The 27,359-nt window shown below is 40.0% G+C and overlaps 1 protein-coding gene across 10 annotated transcripts in view; it reads left to right on the top strand.

Moving 5' to 3' along the window:
• Positions 1–2,421: 2,421 nt before the first annotated feature.
• Positions 2,422–27,359, top strand: part of LOC146473421 (uncharacterized) — a 47,794-nt gene continuing 22,856 nt past the window's right edge. The window contains exons 1-8 of one of the 10 annotated variants that reach the window (XM_085118083.1): positions 2,422–2,688; positions 7,889–7,962; positions 17,004–17,067; positions 21,445–21,539; positions 24,364–24,564; positions 24,953–25,085; positions 25,586–25,764; positions 26,033–26,248. In XM_085118083.1, the coding sequence (XP_084974209.1) occupies positions 21,452–21,539; positions 24,364–24,564; positions 24,953–25,085; positions 25,586–25,764; positions 26,033–26,248 (817 nt within the window). In that variant the 5' untranslated portion in view covers positions 2,422–2,688; positions 7,889–7,962; positions 17,004–17,067; positions 21,445–21,451. Of the gene's footprint in view, positions 2,689–7,888; positions 7,963–10,181; positions 10,281–16,698; positions 16,821–17,003; positions 17,068–21,444; positions 21,540–24,363; positions 24,565–24,952; positions 25,086–25,585; positions 25,765–26,032; positions 26,249–27,359 lie in introns of those variants that run through there. The other 9 variants (XM_085118089.1, XM_085118082.1, XM_085118088.1 and 6 more) reach the window with 9 other exon arrangements.

Genomic DNA, 27,359 nt, shown 5'->3' with positions numbered 1-27,359 from the left:
CGTGACAAAACCACAAATTCATTGCTGGTAAAAATACTCTCATTAGCACGTCAAAACACCTTATTTGGCTTCCTTGGGTTTGACTACAGCACCGTGGTTCATGTCAACGTATTAACGAATAGCAAGTAAAGGCGGCGATAATCTATAATACCTGCGTCAAAATGGCGCTTGAAATAACCACTTTTCTATTGTTTTAGCACAAGGACAATCGCCAAACAAATAAAACTGAAACACCCGTATTTTCCGCAGGAACTAAGATTCAACACTTTGACGATGTGAACTTAGTGGACAAGTCTTCTCCCAAATCGAGACATACCTTAGAACTAACAAGGATGTAACTCAGTTGGCAAAGAAGCAAATTTGAAGAAAGTAGGACAGTGTAGATCAGAGCGAAAACCGTCGAAATCCCGTTAGCCATTACTCAGTTCGCATAGGTACGATATACTACATAGCATTTTGAGGTCTTTGACTATGCATCCTGTAGTAAACTACAGAGTTAATTCTCTGGTCCATCACTTGTGTCCTTCGTGCAAGCGGCACAACATTCTTTGAAACAAAATAAATGGACAACGTTCTTGGCACGGCACTGTTCTCAACATGTTCTCAGCCATGAGAATCAAGGAAACAGTCACCAACTCTCACACTCAGCAGGTCTTAAAATATCTTTCGACTGAGATTTCCTGAAGATAGTGAAAAATCATTCGCGGGAATAATCGGAAAATGAAGTTGATTTTCCTCCGGGTCCTGGAATCTCGGGTACTGTTGTTGTAGTCTGAAAAAGTGCATGAGTTTTTAAGCTAACATCTAGCCTGCGTAGCTGTCGGAATGAGGACAAAGGAAAAAAAAGTTCAGCCTGAAACTTGAGCGAACGAGCGATGAACCCGTGTCGGGCCGGGAATGGGGAACTGACTGAGGCGCTTTTCTTGCGGTTTACGCCTCTCATGGCGTGCACAATACCCTCAGCTACGCAGACTAATCCCTTGCATATTCCAGTATTTTCCACTCCTGCCCCTGTAAAAAGCATTAAAACTGCTGCTCCATGGAAATGCCACTGTTATAAGTGATCTGTACATCCTGGCTAATTCTAACGTGTTGCTTTTTTTAATTTATTTATTTATTTTTTTACAGTGTGTGCGGATGAAGTTCGTGATGGTGTGAGCGCTAAAGCCTGAACACTTGCACACCATGCGCGGCTGGGGCAAAGAGGCTGTTTCGGATAGCTACATGTCATTTCAGCTGTCATTTTTCTCCTTTAGATCTAGGCTGTTTCTCGGTCTGTTTCGTTGGCAAGTGTTTCGGTCATTTCGGCTACGGATGTTTTCTCCCCCGCCCCCCGTAGTTTGGGCTCATTTGTCTGAAGTGGGAATCGCAGCGCAAATGGAGGTGAGAGATGAGACTCTTAATTTCATTGGAAAATATTGGCGAAAGTGTACGTACAAAATTATAATGAAGTTTCGTGTACTTAAACGTGCCAGACTGAAAATATCTTATCTGTGAGCAACTTCCCCAAACGATGAAAGCATTCATTGTAACCGCAAAGTAGTCTGTAGTTCCTTTCAGGTTGATTCCGATCATTAAGCAGATTAAAGAGGAAGCACGATTAATGAATTGAAAATGTGAGGTAACAAATGCCTGCATGGAATAATATAGCAGCCTTAACATGGCGATAATCACGCTGAAAGATTCGAATTCTGCTCGATTTGAACAGCAGAATATTCAGATCAGAATAATGACCAATAATGGGGTAAATGGAGAATGCCTATACTGAGCTAAACACACTTCGCCCAGAATTTTCTATATGCAATAAAAACCTTTTATAGACCTACGGGTTTATTTAAAATCCTTGTGACTAGCAATCGATTTGTAGCATTGATTCTATAAATGCATCAGATTGTTTTAAAATTTATGGCATAACTTGGGCAAGAGTGTTGATGGACGACGTTTTTGAGCCACGGATGGCAACCGGGAATAGAGTGTGTGCACGGCGGCCATGTTGGAGGACTAAAACAATAGAAGATGTTTGCATAAAAATAGAATATATTTCCCAAAGGAAAATCATTGTATTGTTTTGGTCCTCCAACATGGCCGTCGTGCACACACTCTATTAGCTTTGTAAGCTGTCACGTCTTATTTTACTGCAAGCCTCATCAGCTTGACTTAATCCTGTAGTCAGCGAAAGACGCTCCTCTAACTTTTCAACAAATTCTCAAGTGAAGTGTGCCTATGCCCTTAGGCGCACAGTACTTTCGTTTAGTAGTATGTCAGTCGAACTATTTATTTTTTTTTTTTTAACATTTACGTTTCAAATTTACACCTTGGCCAGAAGTCAAACGGTTAACTGGCATCGCGTGCCAGCCATCCTTTACATCGAGTCCGTTCCTTTTCAGCTCTTTTTGTTGTGGTGGTTGTTTTCGCTTGTATTTCAACCGGAAGTTGTGCCCGCGCAGCGGATACCGGAAGTATTCTAGTTATTAATGCTTTTGGAAACCAATCAACGATAGTAATACTCTATCAGCGATTCCAAGATGTATAAAGCCACAAACGCTTGTGATTTGAACAAAGCTGAGCTCATGTTGATACAAAAAGACGAATGCTTCACTCTTTAAAGATTACCTGACTTAGTGGTGAATCTGAGGTAGCCAGTGACCAAAATCAGAGAGCTGCGAGCTGCGATCGAATCTTTGAAAGGTGAGAATGTATTATAGTTAACGTATTTATTCGAACAAAGAATTCCTGTACTCTCTTTCTTGGTCGGGCGTCTGCTTATCGCGTTACCGTCGCCACTTGTCCTTCTCCTTTGAATGAAGCAATTTAATCCTGATTCATTTTTCACTCTGGTTTTTGAGTTGCACCTCAATTAGTTTTGATTTAGTAACTACGGGGTTACGCTGATCAGGTCTGGCAAAACAAAATTATTTTTGAACCTTTTGTTCAATTGTTAATAGATAACTAGTGCAAATGGCCAAAGTTTTGATTTTCACGGCATACACGATGTAAACAGCTGTGGAGATGAATGTTTGTGATGGCTTTCAGTGTTATTCTCTCCTTCCTAATCGCAACCACTTGCAAAGAAGACTTTCCTTACATGACTTCTGTTTATTTCGAATGATTTAAATTAACTTAATTTTGATATATTTCATCGCTTGTCTACATTCTTATCTGTCGAATAGAGAGAGATATAATTAGACACTATCAATTGTCAGAGATAAAAAAGGTTATTGAACTCGCCGCAACGATCTTCGGAGAGGGGGGGGGGGGGGACTGGTTGACTACTCTCTCGTATCAGCTATGCAAGTATAAGCAGGATGTTATTATTTTTTTCGAGTCGTTTTGCTTAAAAAAAAAAGAATAACTTTATACTATTTTGATCTCAATGGGGAAAACATGTTTTGGGGTTAAGTGTAGAGATAGAAGAATTTGGGTCAGAAAACATGCCTTTTGTCTTTTGTGGCGCGGTGGGTGGGGAGGGGGCGGCAGAAACCTCTCCGTCACCCCTCCGCTAAGGAACACTCGTTGATCGACCTTCCATTCACAGAATAATCCCCTCCACACACCTGCAAAATTCTCCAGAGATTGCTTACCGATTTGACTTCATCTCGGCTTCTTTGCAGTTTCATTTCAAACGCTGGCTTGAGAAAGATACCCGTTGGGTGAGATCTATCGCGTCGTTGCAAGACTGAATGAGTTCTAAAGGTTGAATTCCAATTCCTTTCAACCTTCATTCGATTCTATTGGTTGAAAGCACCACAGTTCCAGTTCGTGTTTTTGTTTTTGTACGATCAGTTACGAACGCAGGCTCTGTCCAAAGCTTCAACCCTCCGGGGGTACTGTCTTACATAAGCTATATAGGTATGTGCGGCACCAAAGGGTATGGTTTTTTTTTAACCAATTTTGGTCTTTAAGTCTGAAAACGGTATGGATTTTGCAGAAACGCGGGTATGAATTCTAGAGATCAGGTCTGAAAATGGGTATGAAACTAGTTAGAGGCTAGGTCTGAAAAAGGCTACCGGAATATTACGAAATAGAGCGGCGTTTGAAGAACTGATCTGCACACCCTAACAAATTCTTAGGAGTACTCCTCCCCCCCCCCCGGATTCAACCCGTTACCCTTTCACATACAAAACGGTAATCCTTTACATAAATAAAACATATGCAGAAGACAGAGAAATGTTCCGCTACGTTAGTGGTACACATATGGTGGCGTATTAACTGCTACTCTGTCGTTTTAAAGTCTGTTTTGTGACCCTTTAAAATAAAATAAATTAAAATTCTCTATCCTTTCGTATACTGCAAGTTAAGGTTGAAATTAGCACCCGTTTCGGGCGTAGTCTCCCTACCCACAGTATGAAGCACCCCTCCCCCGATCGCAATTGTTTATCGAATGTTTGTTGACAAGAGGCCAAGTTCACACTCTACAAAAGAAGCTATATTTATATTATCGGTCACTCCCCCACGCTGAGATCATATACTTGAGAAAATATATTTCTTGGATAAGATTTATGCTATGACAAAGGTGTCGTTGCATGCAACGAAATGAGATCAACAGTTCAATGCCTTTTTCCTTTCAACTTTTGCTCACGTTCTAATTAACGGGAATGAATAGTTCTCAGCTTATGCTTGCCTGAAATCTTTTGATTACGAGATTACGACCGCAGTTTGATTACGAGATTACGACCGCAGTAAGAAGGGGGTCTAAGAATGTTTGATGACAGGAGGCTAATATTCACACTCCCCAGAAGTCGATATAGTTCTTCTTTGAGTCACGTACTTCTTATCGTCACGTATTATATTTCCAAACTCCATTTTCTCCGGCCACTCACAAGTCTAAATCTTCATACATGTTCATAAAGAGTTTGGATCGATTTGTTGCGTTACCGAACTCTTCCCTATAATTTTCTGCTCGCTCTGTCCAACCACGACTACTAACAGAAACTGACAACATGAGAATTCATTGAACTGGGGATAACTGATATGAAAAAACAAGAAGACACCGGTATAGTCCACCAGAGTAAGACGTGTACTAAAATTTGGAATGCTGGAATACTGGAACACAGGAGTACCGGAACGACCAAACACCGGAAGATCGGAACACACCTAGCAAATATGTTAACCAGTTAATAGAGTTTAATATTCGCTGTTGCAAAGACTGATATTTTGTGCGTGTAAAAGTAAAGTTTTGTTGTTCATTGATGTTGAGCATAGTCCGTCTCCCGTCCATCCGGCAATCGTGAAATACTCCCAGAACTAAACAACAACAGCAACACTCGGAAAGGCTGTAAAATTTTTTCCTGAAATTCAGTTAAGAGTAAATTCCGGCAAGCAACATCGTTCTTTTCATGAATTACCGAGAACGCCAACAATGAAAAATAGATACCCTGTCTGGTCAGTCACTACAATGACGTCACATAGTGTCTGAAAAGAGAAGAACTGGCACGTGTGTTCGGAAGTGTCTTTGGTCAACATTCCTCGCCCTTCAGCTCAAATTATATGTTTACGTGTTGCCAAGTTATTAAATGAGAGAGCAAGATGGGAGAGCAGAGGACGTCAATCATAAAGGAAAACAAAGCTTAAACGAGAAGTGTCACGATGATTTGGTGTAATTTGAAATCCCCCCAAAACGTATTTCTGTTAACAGAAACCTAAAAATTACGGTCCAGTATTGTAACAAACTACTTCCTCAGAGTACTAAAACTGTCAATAATTGACCTGGTCATGGATATACTGAGGTGGAATGGATTGCAACTTGAAAAATGTTAGGCTAACCCGTTTTTCAAGTTCCTGCATTTTCGTTTCCAAAATGCGCTAGAACAGATCGTGATTTGGTCTTTTTCCAAAACTTCAGTTGAGTTCCTTCTCTGGCGGTGTAAGAGGACTATTTTGAAACTACGCGCTTTTACTGAAGCGCCATTTTCACCCCAAAAGTACAAAATATTCGTGACACTTCCCCTTTAAGGAGAGCATAATTTTGCTTTAATATTTTAAGCCATCCACATAAAGTGTTTCTTTGACCAACACTAGACCGACATAACACGTTTCTGATTTCATTGCCTGTTCACGTTTCTCAGGTATGTTATGCTTTTTGAACATCTTAAGTGTCTCTGAGAATTAAACGAGCCCCAACTCCACTTATAACGATCGAGCTGTTTGTTGTAAACGGCTGGCAGTCGCTCGCTTGGAATTTTTTATCTATTATTTTGTCAATGTTTTTCTCCTTTCTCCTTTCCTGTTCTTTTTTTTACCCAACCGACTGACATAGTGAAAGACGGATAACTTAAATATCTTGAGTATGATCGGCGAGCAGGTCTTCAGAAATAAAACTGTGGGAAAAAGAATCAGCTCACGTTAGTGAATTTACATTTATTATTATTATTATTATTATTATTATTATTATTATTATTATTGTGAAATTCTTTTTAAATTTGTAAATTTGTATAGCGCATAATTCCATGACGAGATGATCAAATGCGCTTCACAGTATTCGCAGTGGTGAGAGCACTCGCCTCCCAACAATGTGGCCCGTGTTCGATTCCCAGACTCGGCGTCATGTGTGGGTTGAGTTTGTTGTTGGTTCTCGTCCTTGCTTCGAGAGGTTTTTCTCCTGGTACTCCGGTTTTCCCCTATCATTTCCAAATTTCAATTCGATCTCTCTCACGCGCCCCCTGTGGGGTAGGGGGAGGAGACGGCTGACTTTTCAGACTAGTCCTTTTTCCCTAATCGTTTTATTCAGAGAAGGTATCAGACATCACCCGCGTTTGAACAGTACAGAAAACGAAATATCTGACTAGTTTCATTTTAGACTGCACCTAAAACGGGAAGTGAAACAACGGACGTTGAATTTAGTTTTGTTTTTGTTTAAACGTCGTTCCGTTTTTTCGCTTATTTTTGTAGTCAACTGTATTTCTAAATTTAATCGTAATTGTTTGTTTTAGTGTGAATATGAAACAAGGCTTGAGAAGACGAAGGTTCATTTTCGTTTTCCGTTTTGCTTTGTACACAAAAAAGAAAGAATATGATGAAACGGAGGTTGATCATTTGAATTCCGTTGTTTGCTGTAGTATTCACATAAAAGGAAAAACAAAAAAAGTTGATTTTTGGATTTCGTGTTGTGGTCTCTGTTTTCCTTTCGGTATCAGCTAGATAACAGAAAATCAGAATGCTGATTGGATGCGAACTATGACGGACCTCAACTGAAGGTCTATTAGAAGCCAAAACAGTCTCCGTTTTGCTGTTTTCTGTCCTGTATTAAGCTAAGCATCATCAAATTCATGCGGAAAATTCAAAAGGGGCGAAGCGTACAGGAACCAAGGCTTCATGACCGCCCGTTGATTTTGATGCAGCTTCTTTATATTAATATCGAGATCTTAATAGAAATTGGGAAACGATGGGGCGTTTTGAGGGATGAAGAGAACCAGAGAGCCTGGAGAAAACTCTTTGAACTTAACAACACACTGATCCTACCTCTGAGCTGGGTAGAGTTCTAGGAGCTTCCACCACTGAGCCAATCTTTGCAATTTTCTTCAAACAGTTTCTCGTCATGTTAAAACTTCAGACACTTCCGATCCAATGTTCCGCCGCGCATTTTCATTTTTCTTGCCAAAAAACAAATCTTTCTGATATCGAGGGACGTAAAACAGGGGAAGAAGTTAAGGTATGAGTTTTGTCGTGACAAAGATCTATTCATTTTAAATAACCATTGGTATTTTAATCTAAAGCAGAGCGTGCGCCTGTTCTCAACTGGTCAACTGTATCACTACGAAAACAAACCCGTCTTTCTCCTTGCGTTACTCGCCTTCAAAGGCGCTCTTTGTTGTAGATTTTATCAAGTTTGTTGTTATTATGTTCACGCAAGTTACCGCATTTAACAAAAAATCTTTTATGCTTTGTTTAGAACTGAAGCTTCGTTTACTGAGCCTTCGTCTTCGAATCGATCCAGCCGCAGGGGCTAACTTATCCTAGACCACAGTAAGTGTTAGTTATTAAGCTCCACAGTATTTTATAATTTAATAATAGTTTCGACAGTGTGTGGGTATCAGCGTGGCGTCTCTGCAATTTTAAATTAATTTGGTTATGTACACGGTCTTATCCAGTTTCGTGTCCAATCGTCTCATAACACCCTGCGAGATGCGAAACTCAAATGTTCATCAGGAATTGTCAATAGAGCCCGGGCGAGAGACCTCAAACGAGTCCATCAAGTGCACAGACTCGTTCACTGTGTGGACTGTGTGGTATCGCCAGGTTTGGATGGGGAGTAAGAGAGCGGTAATTCGTCGTGGGTACCATGTAGAAATAGGACAAAAGTAGTCAAAATCGATACCGTATTAAATCGTCTCTATTTGATTCCCAAACGACCCAAAATCCATTCCCTTTGTTTGGTACCGCACGTATCATTATGGTTATATGGTTAGAAAAGAGATTAGACATATATGCTCAGCATGTCTGACCCGGGGCAGTTAACTCCTCAATCAACTCAAGCCACCATACTTTTGGTATTTTTCGGATGAGCTTTTCCCGCCAGGATGCAGACTTGATTCACTTAGGAAGAGCTTTCGTTCCTCCTGTCCAGCGGTCGACACACAAGAGGGCTCTTGAATCTGGTCAAATTGCAATCTCATACGTCATACCCAAAGTCCTCAGGGTCTTTGGCTAGCGGTTAGTCGCCAGGAGACACTCTGGGGAACTGGAATTTTATTATTGCAGGATTTCTGCGCTAAAACAATGCAAGCCGTTAAGGAGCAGCCAATCAAAAAAAAATTTTTTTTTTCCGAATTCTCCAGAGTCTCTCCCAGCTCCTGGCGACCAATCACTGGCAAAAGAGCCTGAGGACTCTGGGTACGAGATTGGGTCTACTGCAAAAGAAAAATGCTTGCAATGTATCAAAGATCACGTTTTAATGCACGTGTACATGTGTTATAAAGAACGTGCTCGAGATCATGCGTCACAACAAAGTGTTATTTTAAAATGTATCAGCATGTTCGCACCATGTTTTCTCCGTGTAGAACATAATTGATATATTGATATTTCAGAAAACCCTCACGCAACGTTTACTCGTCTCGCCGTTTTTGCTAATGATTACACGCCAACAAAGTTAACTTAAGCACGCATAAGTAGTTTGTTCAGCTGTTTGCCTAGAGTACTCACATCTAATCTAAAAAAAAAAAAGGAACCAAATACCGTAAACTCAAGGCTCACCACTCGAAGGCACAACTATGCCGATCCCATTGGTCACACTGTGAGGTTTCACACGTACAAACTCCAACGTTTGCAGTACAATACGGAAATCATGTTTCTGTATTTTAAGGGTATTAGAGAAATCACGTACAGGCAATCAACCTTCACACTCATTGTGATATATTTAGGTTTATGTCATCTCTTTATTTTTATCCCCTAACTGATCAAGGAAGGATTTGCAGTCGGAAAACAATACCTTACTGAGCGAAATGTGCAAAGGTCAAGGTTTTAGATTAGATCCTTTCCGGCATGTCAAATAACTGAAAGGAATCAATCAAGGCATTATGATCCTATGGAATCATATACTGTATATATGCAACTTGTCTTCGCTATTTTGTCAACTTCCAGTGCGACAAGGGGGTTGAAAAAGTCCGAATTAATTACCCTGTCGGTGAAGTGTTGGAACGTTTCCATTTTTGTTTCAAGTGTTCTTGCTCTCCGCTCTTGTTTAGAGTAACGCTCTTGACTTCGTAAATATCTCAGTTGTTGTTGTTGTTTTTTTAAAATTTCTTTTTTAGTTATCCTGCACTGAATTTTTAATACAACCGGAAAGAGTATTGCGTCTACCGCTCCTTCTTTCCACGTAAAAATTAAGAGGTTAAAACCCGGGTTAAAAACAGCATCTTCAAGTGAGATATACTTTTTAATATTATTTGAACATTAGCTGGTTTGAGCTCGGAAAAATATCCGGTTCGGAGAGCTTTAAGTGATATGCACATTGCAACAGTGCTGGTTTCGACGTTAACCAAGCTATTTCGGTCTACGCTTTGCGGGAAATTGTTATGTTATGGTGATTTCTTGCTTAATATGACTTGGCTTTTTGTCAGCGCTGGATTAAATGCCGTGTTGCAATGCCGGTACGGGACGTCGTGAAGAAACAATGCTATCTCTCGTTTGACACCAGTCAGTGGTTTAACCTTTCACCTGGGTTCATGAAATCGCACGATTGGTTTTCACCTTGGAATAACATATTAAATAGCCGCTTTGAATCGGAGAACTAGCAATTCCCCACCTCATCAAATGTAGGACTATCTCATCTGAATCCCTCAAAGGTATGTGCATTTTACAATATTTATTTGCAGCAGTTTTTGGCAGTTTTATGCACGCTATCTTGGCCAGTGTTGCACATGCGCGGGAAAATAATAACTGAGCGAAGAAGGCGTGCGCAAGTCAAGGCAATGTTTATTTGGGGATACGTCTGTAAACGGACGTCGGCTTTGGTTCTTGCTTGCGCCGAAATAAGAAATGCAGCGTCCGTCTTCAAAAGCTTGCAGACTGTCCGTTTATTAGCAGTCTGCTTTTAGAGACGTTTTTTTTCGCGCTGCCTCCCACAGATTAAATTTTGCTTGTTCATGTGTTTATGTTGGAGATTCCCTGTCTATTTCAAGGCAGGAATGGGTGTGTGCATGCGTGATCAGAATACATGGCGCCAAAAACACACGGATTTTTATGCAAAGCAGATGCGCGCGGAACGAGACAAATTTTGTGCAACTCGGGGGAAGATTGGCAATGATTTTGCTTTTGCGCTTGCTGCATCGCCCTGTGACGTTTACTGATGAATGTAATGAAATTTTGGAAATACATTGCGTGCACTTTAGAAACGCCACCGACTTTGTTGCTTGAGCATTTCAAATTTATCGTCATACCATCAAAAACGCATAAGAAAAGCAACTGAAATTCTTCATTCATTGGATGCAACTAGAATCCCGGAAACTAAGGCGGATTTATTTTCATCACGGACTGAAAGAAGTACGTTACGGGGAAGCCGCCTGCTTGAGATGTCCTAGACGTCGTGCTTGCCATGCGCCGTGGAGTCTCCCAATATGCGCATTTACCAACTCCGCACCCAATGCATTTTCGCTCTAAAGTTGTACTACGCGGCATGTTCTGTCCTACTTTGAGATTTTGCCTTGCCCAATTGAAATCTGTTTAAAGAAAAAGAAATAAAGAAAAACTGATAGGACGCCGGGCAACTGCCACACAATAGCGAATAGTACTAATTAAGGTGCTTGAGTACTCTACGACGTCTGAAACGCGGCCTTAATTTAATTAACTCTATCTAAACACGATGGTAATAACCTCTTGTAATTTTAACTTCGGTGCTCAATTTCTTTCACAGCTATAGCTCTTCAATTTCTTCCCCAGCTATAGCTCTAAAATTCAAGGTTTATTAAGAAAGATAGAAAGACGGCCTAAGGTCCAAACGTGCCACTGAAATTAGAATTATTAGAATTACAGTATTTATTTATTTTCCTTCAAGAGAAGATTGCCATCAGAGTAATCACCTCTCAAAGGATGAGAGATTTTTGAATAGAGGAATAAAATTACCCTATTAGTATCAGGTGTTAAAGGTTTAGGGCAAATCTAAATCCCAGCTAGGATCCCTTTCAATTTTCCGCAGAGCCTAAGTTGTTGTTGATTCCTTGGAAGCCAACTTGGCCACCTGCCTGCCATTTTTCCAATATTTCCAACTAATGAAACCCAAGATCAATTTTCAGTCGCAAAAACAGAATCTTGAAATACTGAATTTAAAAGTTGTATAGGCTGCGATAGTCGAGTGTCTTGGTCTATCATGTCCCTGTTTCTAGAAGTCGAAATGTGCAGAACGCGTATATCGTGACCGTTGAATTTTTTTTGTTTTCTATATCTAGGGGGAGGGGGTTACTCGACGGAAGAATGGGTAGAGAGATGGCGCTGTACATCCAAACCGTTTATAATTTTTCGATCCTATTAAAGAAAGAGCGCATCGTTGTGTGACTCAAGATAGTTCGCAATGTTTGCTTGTTGTTTGTTTGTTTATACCCAGGCCAGACTTAGCCAAACCCATTTGCGTGATATTCTGCAAAGAGACTGTTATATCCTCTAATTTATATAAATGATAAGAATGTAAAACCTCAGTGTTTGCGACCTTATGAGTGCCCCCACCCCCCGCACTGCCATATACTCCTCACGCCCTAGCTCATAACACAGCTTTCTCTAGTGCGCCCTACGTATCTTCTCCTTGTCTGCAGCAATTACGAAGAGAAAACATCCCGCGCAAATGGCAGTATTGTCTGCTCGAAGGACCGAGACGCTATGAGCGGCGTAAGCGGCGACAACGACAGGCCAACGTGTTATAATTTCGTCGACAATGCCGCCAGCTCGAAGTATTAAATTTACCCGGAGCTGATATTCACCCGTCACATTCCTTGAAAGAACATGGGGTTCAAAACATTTGAGAACGAACTTCCGGCTCATATCTGGGATAGCATACTAGAGGCAGTACACAAACTTAGATTACGTAACCCTTGTCGGCGGGTATGACCTGTAATAGGGCCTGATGTCAAATAAATGGATATGTTTCTGTTATCTTGGACAGTCGTCTCTGCCCAAGGGGAGTGGCTTGAAATCATTTTGGTAGATAAACTTTCTAAGTACCGGAAAAACCGTTGGAGTTTTGAGAGTGGTGATGTAATAAGTCAAACACATTACAGCAAAATAGCTAAAAGGTTGCTTCCTGTATTCTCAAATCAGTTAAAGAGAAAGTTGTGTTAGCTAACACAGTATTCATCTGTTCGAATTCTTTGGCTGAAAACGCTAGTTTTCCTTCACAGTTTAATTCGAATTTTCTGAGATGGGAACAGATACTCTACCGAAGCCAACCGCTGGGTGCCCCCGATTAGGGCATGAGTGACTTGGTCATGAAGACAAACAATATTCTTAGTGTCAATTCATGAGGTCTCCAAAAATTAATATTATGCTGAGAATTTAGAAGGTAATACATCGGAATCTTTAAATAAATTTCTGTTGTTGTTATTATTGTTGTGGGTTCAAGGTTACGAAAAAAAAAAATTGAACGGAAATACTGTTTGATTTGGAGTACTTCGAACGAAATGATAATTGTTTTATCAACAGCATTAATATTTCTTCTGCCGGTCAAAACAAATCGTTGACAGCGATGGACGCTTGGGTTGAGGCCAAACCGCGGAACTGGATATCATTTATATAGCATGATCATTGCTTGTTGCGGTTATTCCCGCTAAATGCGTTTTTTCCCTGTAGTACTGATTATTATCAATTGTTATGCCTTTGCAGTAAGTTTCTTACATCACAATGTGTGAGCACTCAAAAGCTATCTGGCGTTCTATCGTACTGTTTTAATCATACCATTAGGAGTTTTTCAGTCTTTTCAGAGTGTCTGCCACGACTGAAATGTGACCACTCAAATCAAAAGTAGCCTCCTTGGCTCGTGACATCACGCTCTGTTCCCTCTTTGGTGGGAGTACGTGATGTGCCGAAATAAAGAAGCTCTGCGTAGGCGACTTTTCGTTTAGTTTACATGCAGAAATTTCTGTCGGGGTGCTTAGCAAGTTGAGAAGGAAAAGAAGAAAAATTGTCGGCCTTTAGCAGCTGAACGCCCGGCTCGGTCGCCTCCATTTTTTTGTCCCTAGTACTAGGACCTTCTGAGCGAAGGTACTGAACATGGTCAGCTGGGCTTGGGAAGATCCTAGCGGTAGGGCCACGTACAACCTTTTGCGTGTAAACTGAATACAGAAAACGTGACGCTAGGATGATCCACCTTCTACGGTCTTCCTCCCTCCATGTAAAACAGCTCAAAAGCTGTCGAGCAGTGCTTAATTTCTGTACAAGCTCGCTTTTTACTTCAGCTGGCATATTTGTACTGGGGATATTTTTTGGCTCAAGTCTGACCATGTTTGAATCGTTCCACTTTCGTTCCGCGTTGTTAGTATGTTTCAGACAAGGTGTATGTTTTTTTAAAGAGCTTTCTTCAGCTTGTGGATTAGACCCGAAATGTGACCTTTAATAGACACTTATAGTTTGTTTTATTTCCAAGTTAAGCAGTGGGAGACCACAGGTTATTTTTGTTTTTAGGGTACACTTGTGGTTGGCTTAAATTAAACCCAGAATAGGACGTGGCAAAAAACCTATTCACATTCAATTCGATACAAAAATCGTAAGCAAAACTTGTTATTTCTCCAAATCCCGACGTTCGTCTTACGCAGTTGCAACGTTTCGCACCAGAAGACAGGGAATTTTCCTGCGTTTTTCCCTCGCGTGACTGGAAAGCATTGCTTGTTGAGTCACTGTAAAGCTCTGCCAGAGAAAGTGACTTATTTTCTTGTATTATTTATTTTGCCAAAGGACGAAGTTGTTTTAAATAATATAACAACATGAGAGTGAAAAAACAGCGCGTTTCTTTGCCAAAGCCCTCATCTCTTGTAATCAAACCCTGTATAATCGCGCCTGTTTGTGAAGTGCGATCCAATGTCCTTGGACTTATTTTAATAAGAATTAAAATTCTTCTTATTTTTTGTTTTTGTCTCCTCGTATTTAAAAAAAATTTGTACCATATGTAAACTAAGTAGTTGAATTTTGTAAGCTAGAAACATCAAAAGCCAGTTTTTTATGTCGTCTTTGTATGATAGAGCAATACTCTTTAAATCAATACGGCAGTATTTCCTTTGATTTTGTGACATATTTCAAAAGAAGAGGCTGTTCGAACCAATCAAAAAGGGGTCTGGGACGCTATTGTCTGACGAGTAAGATGCTCCAGTTGTCGCCACTCGACCAACACCGAACACCCACTTTCTTCTCTTTCTAAGTAACAGAAACTTTTTGGTGCTTTCATAAGATGTTATAAATTGAAAAGACCCTAGTACTGCCCAGAAATCACATGGTAGCTTTTTCGCTTGCTTGAAATGCCATAACCTCTGCAGATCACGTACATCGCGGATTTTCCAGCCACAAGAAGGTATGCCGCCCTTTCACTTAACAAACCCTCCCACTGATCTTCGCGCGGCCTGCGAAGACTGACAGCAGGGGAAGGCCCGAATTCCACCAAACCTTATTCTACTTCATATATACGGGGCAGCTGTAATAGGCCTGCTTGTCTAAATCACAATTGTTTTCAAGCAATGTAACTCAGTGAATGATGTTACTAGACGGGCTTATAAGCTCGAACTTAGCCAGTTATTCCGGCTTACTTCCATTTCACATCTTAATTTTCGCACAAAGTCAAGCTTCGATTAATACGCCTCCGGAGTTAAGAGAAGACCAGGAGCAAATTAAGGGGGCTCTCCCATGCGGAAGCGCAAAGAAAAGGAAAGCCTGGTCAAAGATTGGCGCTCTTATAGTTGCATTTGTGTTCTCCTTGTCCAATTTTCTGTTTTCTTCTATGCTGAGCGCTAGGCTCATGTATTGTGCTGTGAAATAATACGGTAAACGGAAACATGAATATAGCCGGTGGAATTAAGTGATTGACAACTTTAGTATCCTTAGTGCATGTGTAAGCTTATGTGCGATAAATGCCAAAAAAGCCGGCAGATTTCTTTCCTGTTGACGATTACTGACTAAAATTGATTGTCCTTTAGGACTATTACCTTAAGGATGAGCCTAGGTGTGTATAGCTAATCACATTACACAGATGTTTATAATGTGAACAGACTCTCGTGTAAGAAATAACCACAAGATTGCGCAAAGGGTCGCAGTAGACAGAAGACTGGGGAAAATCACCATACGGGGAGATATTTTCTCAAATTTTCCGCACAAGGCTTTCTTATAGACTCGTGTTTGACTGTTTGAAACAAAGAAACTAATTGCGTGGACCTTTTAATCGCTCGTCCTTAATATTTCTAGTAAAAGCGATTCGAATACTTGAGTTGTTTTTAAGACGATCAGAATTTTTGTAAACCACAGAACAATGGCTCCATCCGCAGGTTTTAAGGAGGGATTTTCGCCAAACCGATTTGGCGATTCTTTTCTAAAGAGTTTGAATCCATATTGAATATAATTTAAGCGAAGCGGATCTACTTATTAAAAACACGAGTTTTTGGTTGGACAGTGATGTTACACTGAACGTACTCCGAAAAATAAGGGATTGATCACGAACTAATGATCAATGCCATGCTATTCAGAGGGCGGAACAAAACTGGCTAGCTTCCAGGCATGTCAGATTATTTTAGCCTTTGCCGGCTTATCTTCCGTTTCCAGTTTAACCCACTGATGTCCTTCAGTTAAACTGAATAAAACCTACAGAAAATGTTTAAAAGAATGAATAGGAAAGATTATTTAAAATAGCCGTCTTACGAATTCAGTTTAGACGGCATCTACCTTGATGGTCTCAATTGGCTCTCAGACAGAGCTGAGGGTTCGTTTCGAAACTGGCGAGCCACCTGTAACAAATACTAGGCTTATCGAAGGCTCTCGTTAAAAGACAAACTGTATTAAGCCAGTCGCAATCTTGCTGATCTGGCAAAGTGCTTCCCTCTTTAAACTTGACAGATGTTAAACATGTTGAGTTAGTACTGTAAAATATGGAAAAAACAAACTCAAGTACATGTACTAATACCAGCCACGAATCTATACATAGGAGACGCCCGCCCCCTTTTATTCAAAGAAAAGAAACATAATATTAAGATTTTCTTTCACCTTTGTAAGCTAGAGTCATACTATACCAGTAGCACTACTCCATATCCTCTGATAGCCTTTGGCCCTCGGAGGATTTAGTGCTTGCTATGATTTTGCGAAGAAAATCCTAATATAGATTTCGTGCGGCAATAACTCACTGAATAAGTCAGCGCTTTTTAGCTAAGGTAGGTAAAATGCCCCTCAACCCACAAGTATATAAAAAAAACGTAAGTATAGGCTGCAGAACTAGCAATCCTGAACAAGATTTAAAAAAGACATCAGCTTAAGTTTATTTTAAATTACTTTTTGTTATTTCATTTTATCTTGATGCGCTAATTGAAAATTCAGTTCTGTTTATAATCCGGCAGCTCTATACATACAGTCAGTGACTAAGTGAGGAATAAAACGGCAATTTTAATTTCGAAACAAAAGGTAAGGTTTTGATTTTCATTATGCTGCAACATTTACAACATTACATTTTTTGTCAATTCGTTCATTTCTAAAATTAGTAGTGTCAAGAGAATTCGCTTGAGCGCCCTTGGTCCTCGCAGACAAACGTCTGTACTTATATTTTCAGACTTCCGATTTGCAGAGCCGCTGTATCTCAGATAATAATATATCTCAGCCAGTAAATGGTCTAGCTATCCACGAATCTCCCAGTTAGAGAATACGACTGATATGTCATCAGGGTCCGGCAACAGGACCTGACTCTCGCCGTCGGGGACACATCCCTTTTTAATAGGCCATGTCCGGCATTTACTGCAACTACCAGGATCTTTCAGTTAGGGATATTATTAACTCAATCTCACTGAGATTACAAAATTGAAATAAGGAAAGAAAGAAAAAAAAGAAGAGGATTATAGTAGTTGTGCTTCCAATCGCTCGTGGCATGCTGAATACGTTTCACTTATTCACAACGAATGATTCCCAAACATAACTCTGGAAATTAAATTAAAATATGCCGGTTTAATTGTTATCGATGGAATTTCTTGACCTAATATTGTTTGTTTTTACTGCTCAACACATGAACCATTTGCCAAGTAAGTTTGGCACACTTCCAATCCTCTTAGCTATTTTTTACAAAGGAACTTAATGTGGGCATATATAAATAGCAAATTCAAAATGTGAAGGTCTTACTCACGTGTAGATACTCACGTATTTAGAGCGCTTGCTTGATTCGTGTAGTTGTCTTTACAGGTCCGTTATTTTACAGTAGTTCCGTCGTAGCTGTTGTGCGTGATATGGGTCCTCATTAACTGCACTTAACCCCAACTAAATGGATCTCCCATATAATTCAGTTGTAGCGCACACCATCAGATAATCTGGAAGCTCATGGAATCTATTCCCCTTGGGGATTTCGGAATTTTCTTTTTTGGAATAAGAACTTGACTTTTAGAATTTGTCATTCTTTCTTTCTTTCATTTTTTTTTGCTAAACATTTCAAGTTAATCTATTTTTTCAACTTGTAATAATAATGCACTCCATTGATTGTGCCAAGATATTAGTGGAATAGGCGCGTCGAGTGAGAACACGATGAACTATAAATAGCAGTTCATTTTTCTCAGTTCAGTTTGTTGTACTTAGGTTAAGAGTGGTTTTCAATAGCTACTCAAGTGCTCACGAGAATAATCGTAAGCACATACAAGACTGACGAGAGTCTGTCCATACAAACACTGAGGAACGCAAAGGCAAGCTCATAGATCAAAATGTCTTTTTTTAGATCGCTTTTCTTAGTGTTTTTATCGCCTTCTCTTGTACTGTTCGTGTTAGCGTCGCGAGTGGAAACCACGCTTCTAAGCCGGTCAAATGACCGTGTGTTCTATAACAGTATCCCATGCTGATGGAACTACTCGGTTTAAAGACTTTTGCTCTTGGGCCATCGTAGCTTGATCAGAAATACAATACAAACAGCGGTGATAACTCGGTTAAAAGAACCTGTTCTATTCTGCGCGCAGTTTGGACGCTTTTCATTTCTGACGAATTTTCTACCAAACTTTCGGATAAAAGTTGGTCAAGTTCTCGGAAATGGTGAATAAATTAAATTCATGCACTAAATATGAAAAGAAAGCGCAAAAGTCGAAACTTACTAACTTACCAATAAAAGTAGTGTGCTAAGCTAATTTTTTTCTTTCACAATTTAAATGAAATTTTTGATTGAATTTTATTGAACACTTTTTAAAGTTTTGTTATCAAACTTGAAATTTTGCATTGAGTTCTTTTTTGGCAAGTTTCTCCAAAAATAACAAGAAATATTAGATTTTTCCGTTTTCAATTATTCATTTTCATTCCTAAACTCAACCTCAACCAGAAGTCCTGTCCACCCGAATTTTGACTGGTCAAATTCCGATTGGATGGTTAGTCGGGTCTGCCGCCAAACATCTTTCTGGGACACTTTTAAAAATTAAACAGCGGCGTTTCTAAGACTGAAAAACCGATTAACGACGTTATCAGTTAAGTTTACTGATAAAGGGCTGGGTTAATGGCATGAGATAAGTATCGATAGATCATAGTTGATTTGGTAGACATGCATTTTAGTCAGGAAGCAACACTTAAACTGGGCAGCCGCAAGTGAGCCATATTATGTCTATATCGAACATGGAACTGGTCTACAGTCACCCTAAAGCATAATGGCCAAACTTCAGCTAGAATAACCATACATGACTAAACGTTCGAAGCTAAAGATTCTTAACATAAAACGAGATTAACGATAATGTATTTTTATGAGTAATAATATCCTTTTGGCAGTCGTGTAAAGCTCCTTTGGCGGTTTTTCTTCCAGTAAATTCAAAATTTCAAAGGCTCTTTTTTGACGAAGGAGTCAACCAACGAGAACATGAAAACAAAATAGTTAAGATGTTGTTTAACGAATTCCGGAATCAGTTTATGCCCTTCTAAAAGACAAATTTGACTGTAAGCTAAAACAAAATGATCTGCTCGGATTCTTTAGCTGAAGATCAGTTTAAATTACCGAAAGTTTTAGGAAACGAAGTCTTATTCCCCGAATTTACGTACGGTTGGCTTGGCTAGCTGGCATTGGCCTTTTTTCGCACTTTTAAGTCGACGTATTTGCCCCTCGAAAACAAAAGGTATTAGTCTTTCAGCGTTGCGAAAGTGTGACGTGAACTTTCGCTAGAAAAAACGGTTGTTTTTCTGTTCAATTTCATCCGAATTCCCACCATAACGAAACGTTGCGTGCTCCTGACAAAGAAGAGTGTTCTTAAACGGCGCGCCCCGGTGTCCTTAGTTACTACTGCACGTGTTGGAGACAAAGAGCTGAAATATAACACAATTATTGTCACGTAACACAACATGACACTAAATTAGCACAGTAACACCTTAAACTATTTCATTGAACGATTTCCTGGGCTTTTAACTGATAAGTTTGGGTTTTGTCGATTGATTGTTCCTAAGAACAAAGGTTCTGTTTGTGAATGACAATGAAGCCATTGAAAGTAATTCCTTTATAATAGATTTAGTGTATAAGGAATTCGTAAATTATGGATAATTAAATTCTCGCAATGAGGTTCAGTTGAGCAATTGGACAAATGACACGAATTGTAGAAGTGTTTCACCTACTCGGTTATAATGAAAGTTTGGTCGTTCATTGTTAACAAAATCTCTGTCTAGTGAATGGACGCTTCATTTTTATTGCGATTTATTACAAGCAATGTTTTAGATATAACAATGACTTTACATCGGGGTTAGTGTTAATGAAGAGTAACAATTTTGGCAATATTTTATTACATTCTTCGTTCGGATGCATTTGTGATTAGTCTTGTGTTAAATGTTCAAGGAAATTTAATTACGAAGCAAACCGCAGTCACCTCTACAAAGAAATAATTTTCATGATAATGGACGCCGCAGATATTTGCTACCTCTTCAAAGAAACTTGTCATAAACTAGCCTCTATGGAAACAAATCAGTTCAAATCTGTTTCATGTGTTTGCTTTCTCTCTGTGTGGTCTTTGTAAAGAAACCAAGGTCATTAGTGCTGCACGCCTTTCTCTTCCAAACCAGTGAGTCCCAGGTGAATCCTTAGTTTACCCTGATAATTCATAAGATCTTGCTTGTCTCAAGCGCCAAGCATCGTGCTAAGTAAAGGAAAGGTATTGTCTTTCCTTTGCAGTATTTCTGATGTTGTATTCAATTTTATTTAATTACCTCAGTACATTTCGAAATTTATCTAATTTTTGACGTGCCATCAAATCATTGCTTTAGCAAAGTGTAAACTGAAGTTTGAGAGAGTTGCACGAGTTTGCGTTTGATTTAGTTTGGGTACAAACCTGGCTTATCGTTATTGCAATTTGTATGGTAGATCGATGAAAGTAGGTTGAAGGTTGAAGGTTGAATCTTGATAGCGGATTTGGGCTTGGAACTTTACCTGGCGAATATTTATTTTCATACAGATCTTCATGGTTTCGAAGATCCTGTCAGAGCACTGTATGGCTATGCTGTGCCAGTGACAAGACCAAACGGCTGAACAAACTGGCCATGTAGAGTTCGAGAAACCGCCGCGCTTTGTGAGTGGCTCTTATTTTTGAGTTTGGGGATGAAATCCTAAAGTGTGACCGTGAATCGACTCTGTAGCACTTTTATTACTGTGTATTATTCTGTATAAGGTGCTTTGTAAGTTCGAATCTGTGGAAGTTCAAAGTGTAGCCATTCAAATGAAAGCTTCTTTAGCGGCACTTCTGTTCACGATCATTCTGGTGCAACCTCGTTCCCAGGGCCTCTCCGCTCTTTAAATTGTAAGGTCCATCCCTTGATAGTATAATTTATGTTATTAATCATTGTTTCTTTTTTCAAAAGAATAGAGATGAGGCTTCGACTGTCGGCCTGGGTTCTGATGGTATCGAGCATAGCAATATCAATCGGCGAACTACCAAGCGACAACGATGATGAAGGTATTTCCTATCAGTGTTGTCTACGTACTCATAAACTTGACGTCCGTGCGTGGCGAGCTCGAACGGGAAACTTTTAACGAGATCCATGTGTTCTCGGACCGAGACCAAAAAATATTCCCGTTGGCTCAGGCCTAACACATGAATTAAAAGTGTGTTATTATATCATCATTTCATGCTTTTCTTGACTGAAAAATATGTAGGATACATGAGCATGAAGTACTATAAATTTTGATTATATAAATATATAATCACGCACATTTTGATCGGTGGAGACGAGGTCACGCAACATTTTTTAGGGTTAAGCGTTAGAAACGAAATTGAAAATGGCTTCTGTGTAGTGATATAACCTCGTAAGAACACTTTGGCCGGAGTTTGGGTGACTTAGAAAGTGGTTATGCTAAACCAAAAGCGCTCTCAAACTGCATTTCATCAGATTATTTACCAAAAAACACTTACCATTGTCCAGATCATGAGTGACCGAGACCCCAAAATATTCCCGTTTGATCAGGCCTAACACATTAATTGCCCCCGCAGGGTTTTGGCCCAGAGGCCGAAACCCGAGGAGGCACCCTAGGATTCCCCGCGTGTATACATATAAGGAATTTCAAAATGTAAGAAAGTAAGTACTGTAAGTAAATTTGTTAGTATGCGAAAAAAATCGCGATTTGATCAAACTAGGCGCGCACGGTTGTCTCGGGTAATATTTCAGCAAGCGCGCAAGGTGCTGTCGGGTAGCTGTCATTCTGCAACCACGAGACAACCACGAGGTTTTCGAGCATTGTTTGACGGTCTTGCGAGCAAGAGTTTGAGTTTGGTCGTCCCCTAGCAGCATTTCGAGGTCTTTCTAGCAGTGTTTCAAGGTCTTGCAACCACGAGTTGGCATTTCGCCATCATTTAGCAGCCTTTCAAACCACGAGTTCACATAATTATACATAGAATACGTTGCTGTTTCACAAAACAAAACTGTATGACTGTAATAGATTTCAATGTCAAATTTAAGGCTGGTTTCCATATGATCGCAGACGATCGCAGATCGCAAACAATCGCAGACGATCGCAAAAAAGGCTGTTTCCATATAATCACAACGATCGCAGAGCCGACCGCAGGCATACGTTTTGGTCAGCGAAAACGTCAAATATACACGCGCGTGTAGGTTGAAAAGCAAACAACATCGCGAACGTGGAAGAGCGGAAATTTTGCTGCAAGCAAATTTACTTCTTCTAGTTTGTCATGATTAAGCGACTCGTCGCCAGCTCCAAAACCGTCGAAAACATCGGTTTTGGATTCGATAACGACCGTATACAGTTCTTATGTTGGAGAAATTTGGCCTTCGCTTCCTCGGCCCGGATAAATGAATCTTCTGCCCGATTTTGTCCCAATAGCTGGCCTTTTTGTTCTTGCCGTTAAAATCTCTGCGGCTGCGATAATAAACACATTCATGACGTAGACCGTTCCTACAATCGAACACACGAGCGTTGAATCGTGGAAGAGAACTCGAAATATTATGGGATGCGTTTCGATCGCGGATCGCAAAACTTTGGTTTCCATATGATCGTACAATCGCAGTTGATCGCAGATGATCGCAGACGATCGCAGGAGATAGAACATGGTTCTATCTTCTGCGATGGTCTGCGATCGTGATCGCAGGATCGCAGACGATCGCAGAAGTATGTTTCCATATGATCGCAGAGGATCGCAGACGATCGCAGAACTTATTGCGATCTGCGATCTGCGACCCGCGATCATATGGAAGCCAGCCTTTAGAGAGAAATATGCTAACCAGTTACATGGATGTTAACTTCAATAAATATTCAAACGTTTTTTTTTTAACATTCGTATGCACAGTATTTATATCCAGTAAAAACCATATACAGGTGTTAAACAGATCTTCCAAAGCGGGGGCAGCTCTAGTGAAAACTATTACTAGTTAAAAGTATGTTATTATATCATCATTTCATGCTTGTCATAACTAAAAAATATGTGGGATACACAAGCGTGAAGTACTATAAATTTTGATTAAAAAAAAAATTAATATGTAATCACGCTTATTTTGATCGGGGGAGTCGAAATCACGCAACTTTGTTTAAGGGTTAAGCGTTAGAAAAGAAGTGTGGGAAACTTAGAAAGCGGTTATGCTAAACCAAAACCGTTCTTAAACTCCATTTCATCAGGCTATTTACCAAAAAACGCGCACTTTCGTTTACTGATTTGGACAAAGCTCTCAAAGTGGTTATGGTAAGCATCCGGAGAAATGTTTTGGTGTCTTAAAGATATTGAAGTAAAGTAAGGTAAAGTAAAGTAATTTATTTAATGTCAATAACACGGGGAGTGCTTCTACAATCTCCCGAGACAGAGGCTTATGATAAATGCTTGACAATAATCCAGATCGAATTGGAATTTGGAAATGTTGGTTTTTGAGCAGAGGGGGAGACCGGAGTACAAGGAGAAAAACATCTCGGAGCAAGGACGAGAACCAACAGTTAACTCAACCCACTTATGACGCCGAGTTCGGGAATAGAACTTGGGCAACATTGGTGTGAGGCCAGTGCTCTCACCACTGCGCCATCTCTGCTCTCCAGAGAAGTCTTAAAAAGGGGGGGAAAGAAAAGAAAGAAAGAAAAAAAGAAAGAAAGAAAGAAAGAAAGAAAGAAAGAAAGAAAGAAAGAAAGAAAGAAAGAAAGAAAGAAAGAGAGAAAGAAAGAAAGAGAGAAAGAAAGAAAGAGAGAAAGAAAGATAAATCTAGTGCATTGGATTCTTTTTTCCTTCTACATTCCAAGGAGACTATAAACTGGAAACTCGTTGAAACTTCCTCTTTCATCAACAGAAGAGAACTCCAGCCCCAGAAACATGCCAGATTTCTGGATGTTCGATGACATGAAACTAACTGACCATCAAAGAGTCCTACTCGATGAAACGAGTGGAGAAGACAGCGGCCAGCTTCCTCTGAAACCACCAGCTGCTACCAGAGAGAAGACGTTATTGTGGGACGATGGAATCATTCCTTACGTGTTTGACTGCAGTCTGCGTGAGTATAAATAGAAATGGCAATGATAAGTGAATATAAACTGCTTCAACCCTGCTCTGTTCCGCACTGTGTTTTAAAAATTAGACTGCCGAGTGCTCGCCCGTCCGTCCGATCTGAGAACAAATACGAAATTGAGTTCGCTTTTCACATTTAGTTCACATATTTTAGACCATCATGTGTCAAACCAGTCTTGTTCCAACAAATCTGATAACTTGAGGTGCATTCTCGTTACTTCAGAGGAAAATCTCGTTACCAGAGCCCTCGCTCTAAGGTTGGACGCATTTTTTTCTTTTATCTGTTATTCGAATTAATTATTCTGAAAGAATTACTTGTTACTTCTTGTTACTTTACCAAGCTTAGCTTTTCACTTTCTTTTTCTATCCGTCAGAAAATATGCCTGAGCTTCAAAGGATTATTAGACTAGCTATGAATGACTGGGAATCCAAAACGTGCGTCAAGTTCGTGCCGAGGAAAGACGAGGAAAAAGTGACGGACTATGTCACATTTTTCAGGGGATCTCAGTAAGAATGATTTTTTTCTTTCTTAGCTTAGAATTAATCTAATTGATGACCTTCTAGCGAACGGAGATGACCGTAAGCGTTAAGGTCTTTTCCATTCTTGGTTGGATAGTGAAGCAAGTTTGCAAGGACGTAAAACCTTTAGATACCCCTCGGTTCCTTGAACGATGGCCTGCTCTTTCTTGGAGTTGTGGAAATTTGCTGGATATTACTTCCTGAGCTCACATTATTTATTTATTTGAATTCTTGTTTTTCCGCTCTCTTGAGACACGCATCACTTTACATAATTAAATTTTGCGGGTCACTTGTGGTTCTGCTCGGACGGTAAAGTGGATATGCCTCATGCGTGGTACATAGAGTTCGTTGAAACAAAAATAAGCTGGGAATTCAAAGTCACGTTGTTTCGCTTCTTTCTTCTTTGTCCGACCTCATTTTTTCTTTTATTATCGAATCTCAACTTTTGACAAAGTAATGATCTAAGAAAAGTCTCTCTTGTCATTCAGTTGTTACAGCACGGTGGGCAAAGCCCGCCAAGATCGCCGGGAAGTGTCTGTTGGATATGGCTGCGAGTATCATCACGTGATGATACATGAGTTAGGTCACGTGATTGGATTTTGGCACGAGCAGAGCAGGCCCGATAGAGACGAGTACGTCAAAATCATTTGGAAAAACATCAATAAAGGTAAGATATCTAAAATGTCAATCTCATCCGATTTCAACTAAATATAACATTGCTCCGGCTCTTTCGATTTGCGCTCCTTACTTTTCGTCTTTTTTGGATTGGTTGGTTTCTGTTGGAACGTCCCAACCAGGAAAACGGGACTACCAAAAGAACGTGTTCCATTTACATCCCAACTGGAATTTCCGGGAATTTTTGGTAAGGTAATAAACAACCTTACCCAAACACAAGTAGTGTGACATCATTTAGTCACATTTCCTTTTGTTATTAGGTTGGGAGCACGCTTTTGCGAAACAGACTTGGCAAGCTGTTGACTCTATGAACACGCCGTATGATTACTCCAGCATCATGCATTACAAGTTGAACGCCTTTTCACGCTCGCCGAGAAGAAAAACCATGGTGCCTCGGAAAAGGATACGGGCTCGTCCATATAGAAGGATTTCCAAAATTGACGCCCTTCAGGCCAATATGATGTACGACTGTGATGGTAAGGCTTTGGTAACTTAATGATGATATTTCCTTTTGTTTTTGCGCATGCGTTCTGCGCATCTCGGGATGGTCTTAGAAACTCGGGTTTCCTATGGACGGCGTCCAGTAATACAGGGATAGTCAGGCCCGTAGGCTGGTTTTGATGTGGGTAGGTTCTTTTTATCTTTGAACGGATCAAATAGCGTCTTGCTTGTTGTATTAAGGAGGCTCGCAGCAGTTTTTTTGGACGGGGTGGAAGTTTTGAAATTATAATCTCGCATAGAAGATAAACTTCGATCTCATTCATACTTCATCATCATTTCAACATATAATCAAAGTTAATTTTCTCATCGGTTTCCAAGCAACAACTATTACCATAGCAACGGTAGCGCATAGCCTCTCATTTTAAACATTGTCGATTATCTCGAAATCTAGTCAGACACTTTATGACGAAACTTTAGGGATTTAAACTCCTTAATGTAGACAACGTGTAGGCGAAATTAAAAAAAAATCTGTAAGAGCGTTTTCAATTTTTACGGGGTGATTTTATTTATTCCCGCATCTTTTACCAATATCTCTACCAAAATAAAACTTGACACTTTGTCTTTTCATTTCAACCGGATGAGAAAATTAACTTTGATCATATGTTGAAATGATGATGTAGTATGACGGAGATCGAAATTCATCTTCTATGCGAGATTGTAATTTCAAAACTTCCACCCCACGTCCAAAAAAACTGCCGTGAGCCTGCTTAAACATTACCTTTAGTGACCTCAAGTCGACTAGGAACTTTTTCCTATTACCCTCCCTCTAGTAAGGCGCAGTAGTTTTATCGTTTCACCTCGGTTCCCATCGGCTTACAACGGTTGTGTTTGTCTAAGCAAGCAATAAAGCCCCTTTTTTGTTCTCAAACTCTCTTGTCACTGATGTTTGAAAAAGCAATAATTACGACGTTTCCTTATTCTTTTTGTTAATGATAATAGTACTGAACTGGAACGGTTACAGAAGGTTTTCCAGTTGTATTCTTCTGGGATGTAGCCGCGCATAGGTATCTACTAAAACATCAAGGTCCACGGTGGTATCGTAATGGATGTGGAGAAGCGCGAGGCTTGATAACCGGCTTTTCCTCA

This window comes from Pavona decussata, unplaced genomic scaffold (genome assembly GCF_977016875.1).
Source record: "Pavona decussata unplaced genomic scaffold, jaPavDecu1.1 SCAFFOLD_93, whole genome shotgun sequence".
Lineage (NCBI taxonomy): Eukaryota > Metazoa > Cnidaria > Anthozoa > Scleractinia > Agariciidae > Pavona > Pavona decussata.
Note: the sequence above shows the minus strand (reverse complement) of the source record. Positions and strands in the feature narration are given on the sequence as shown.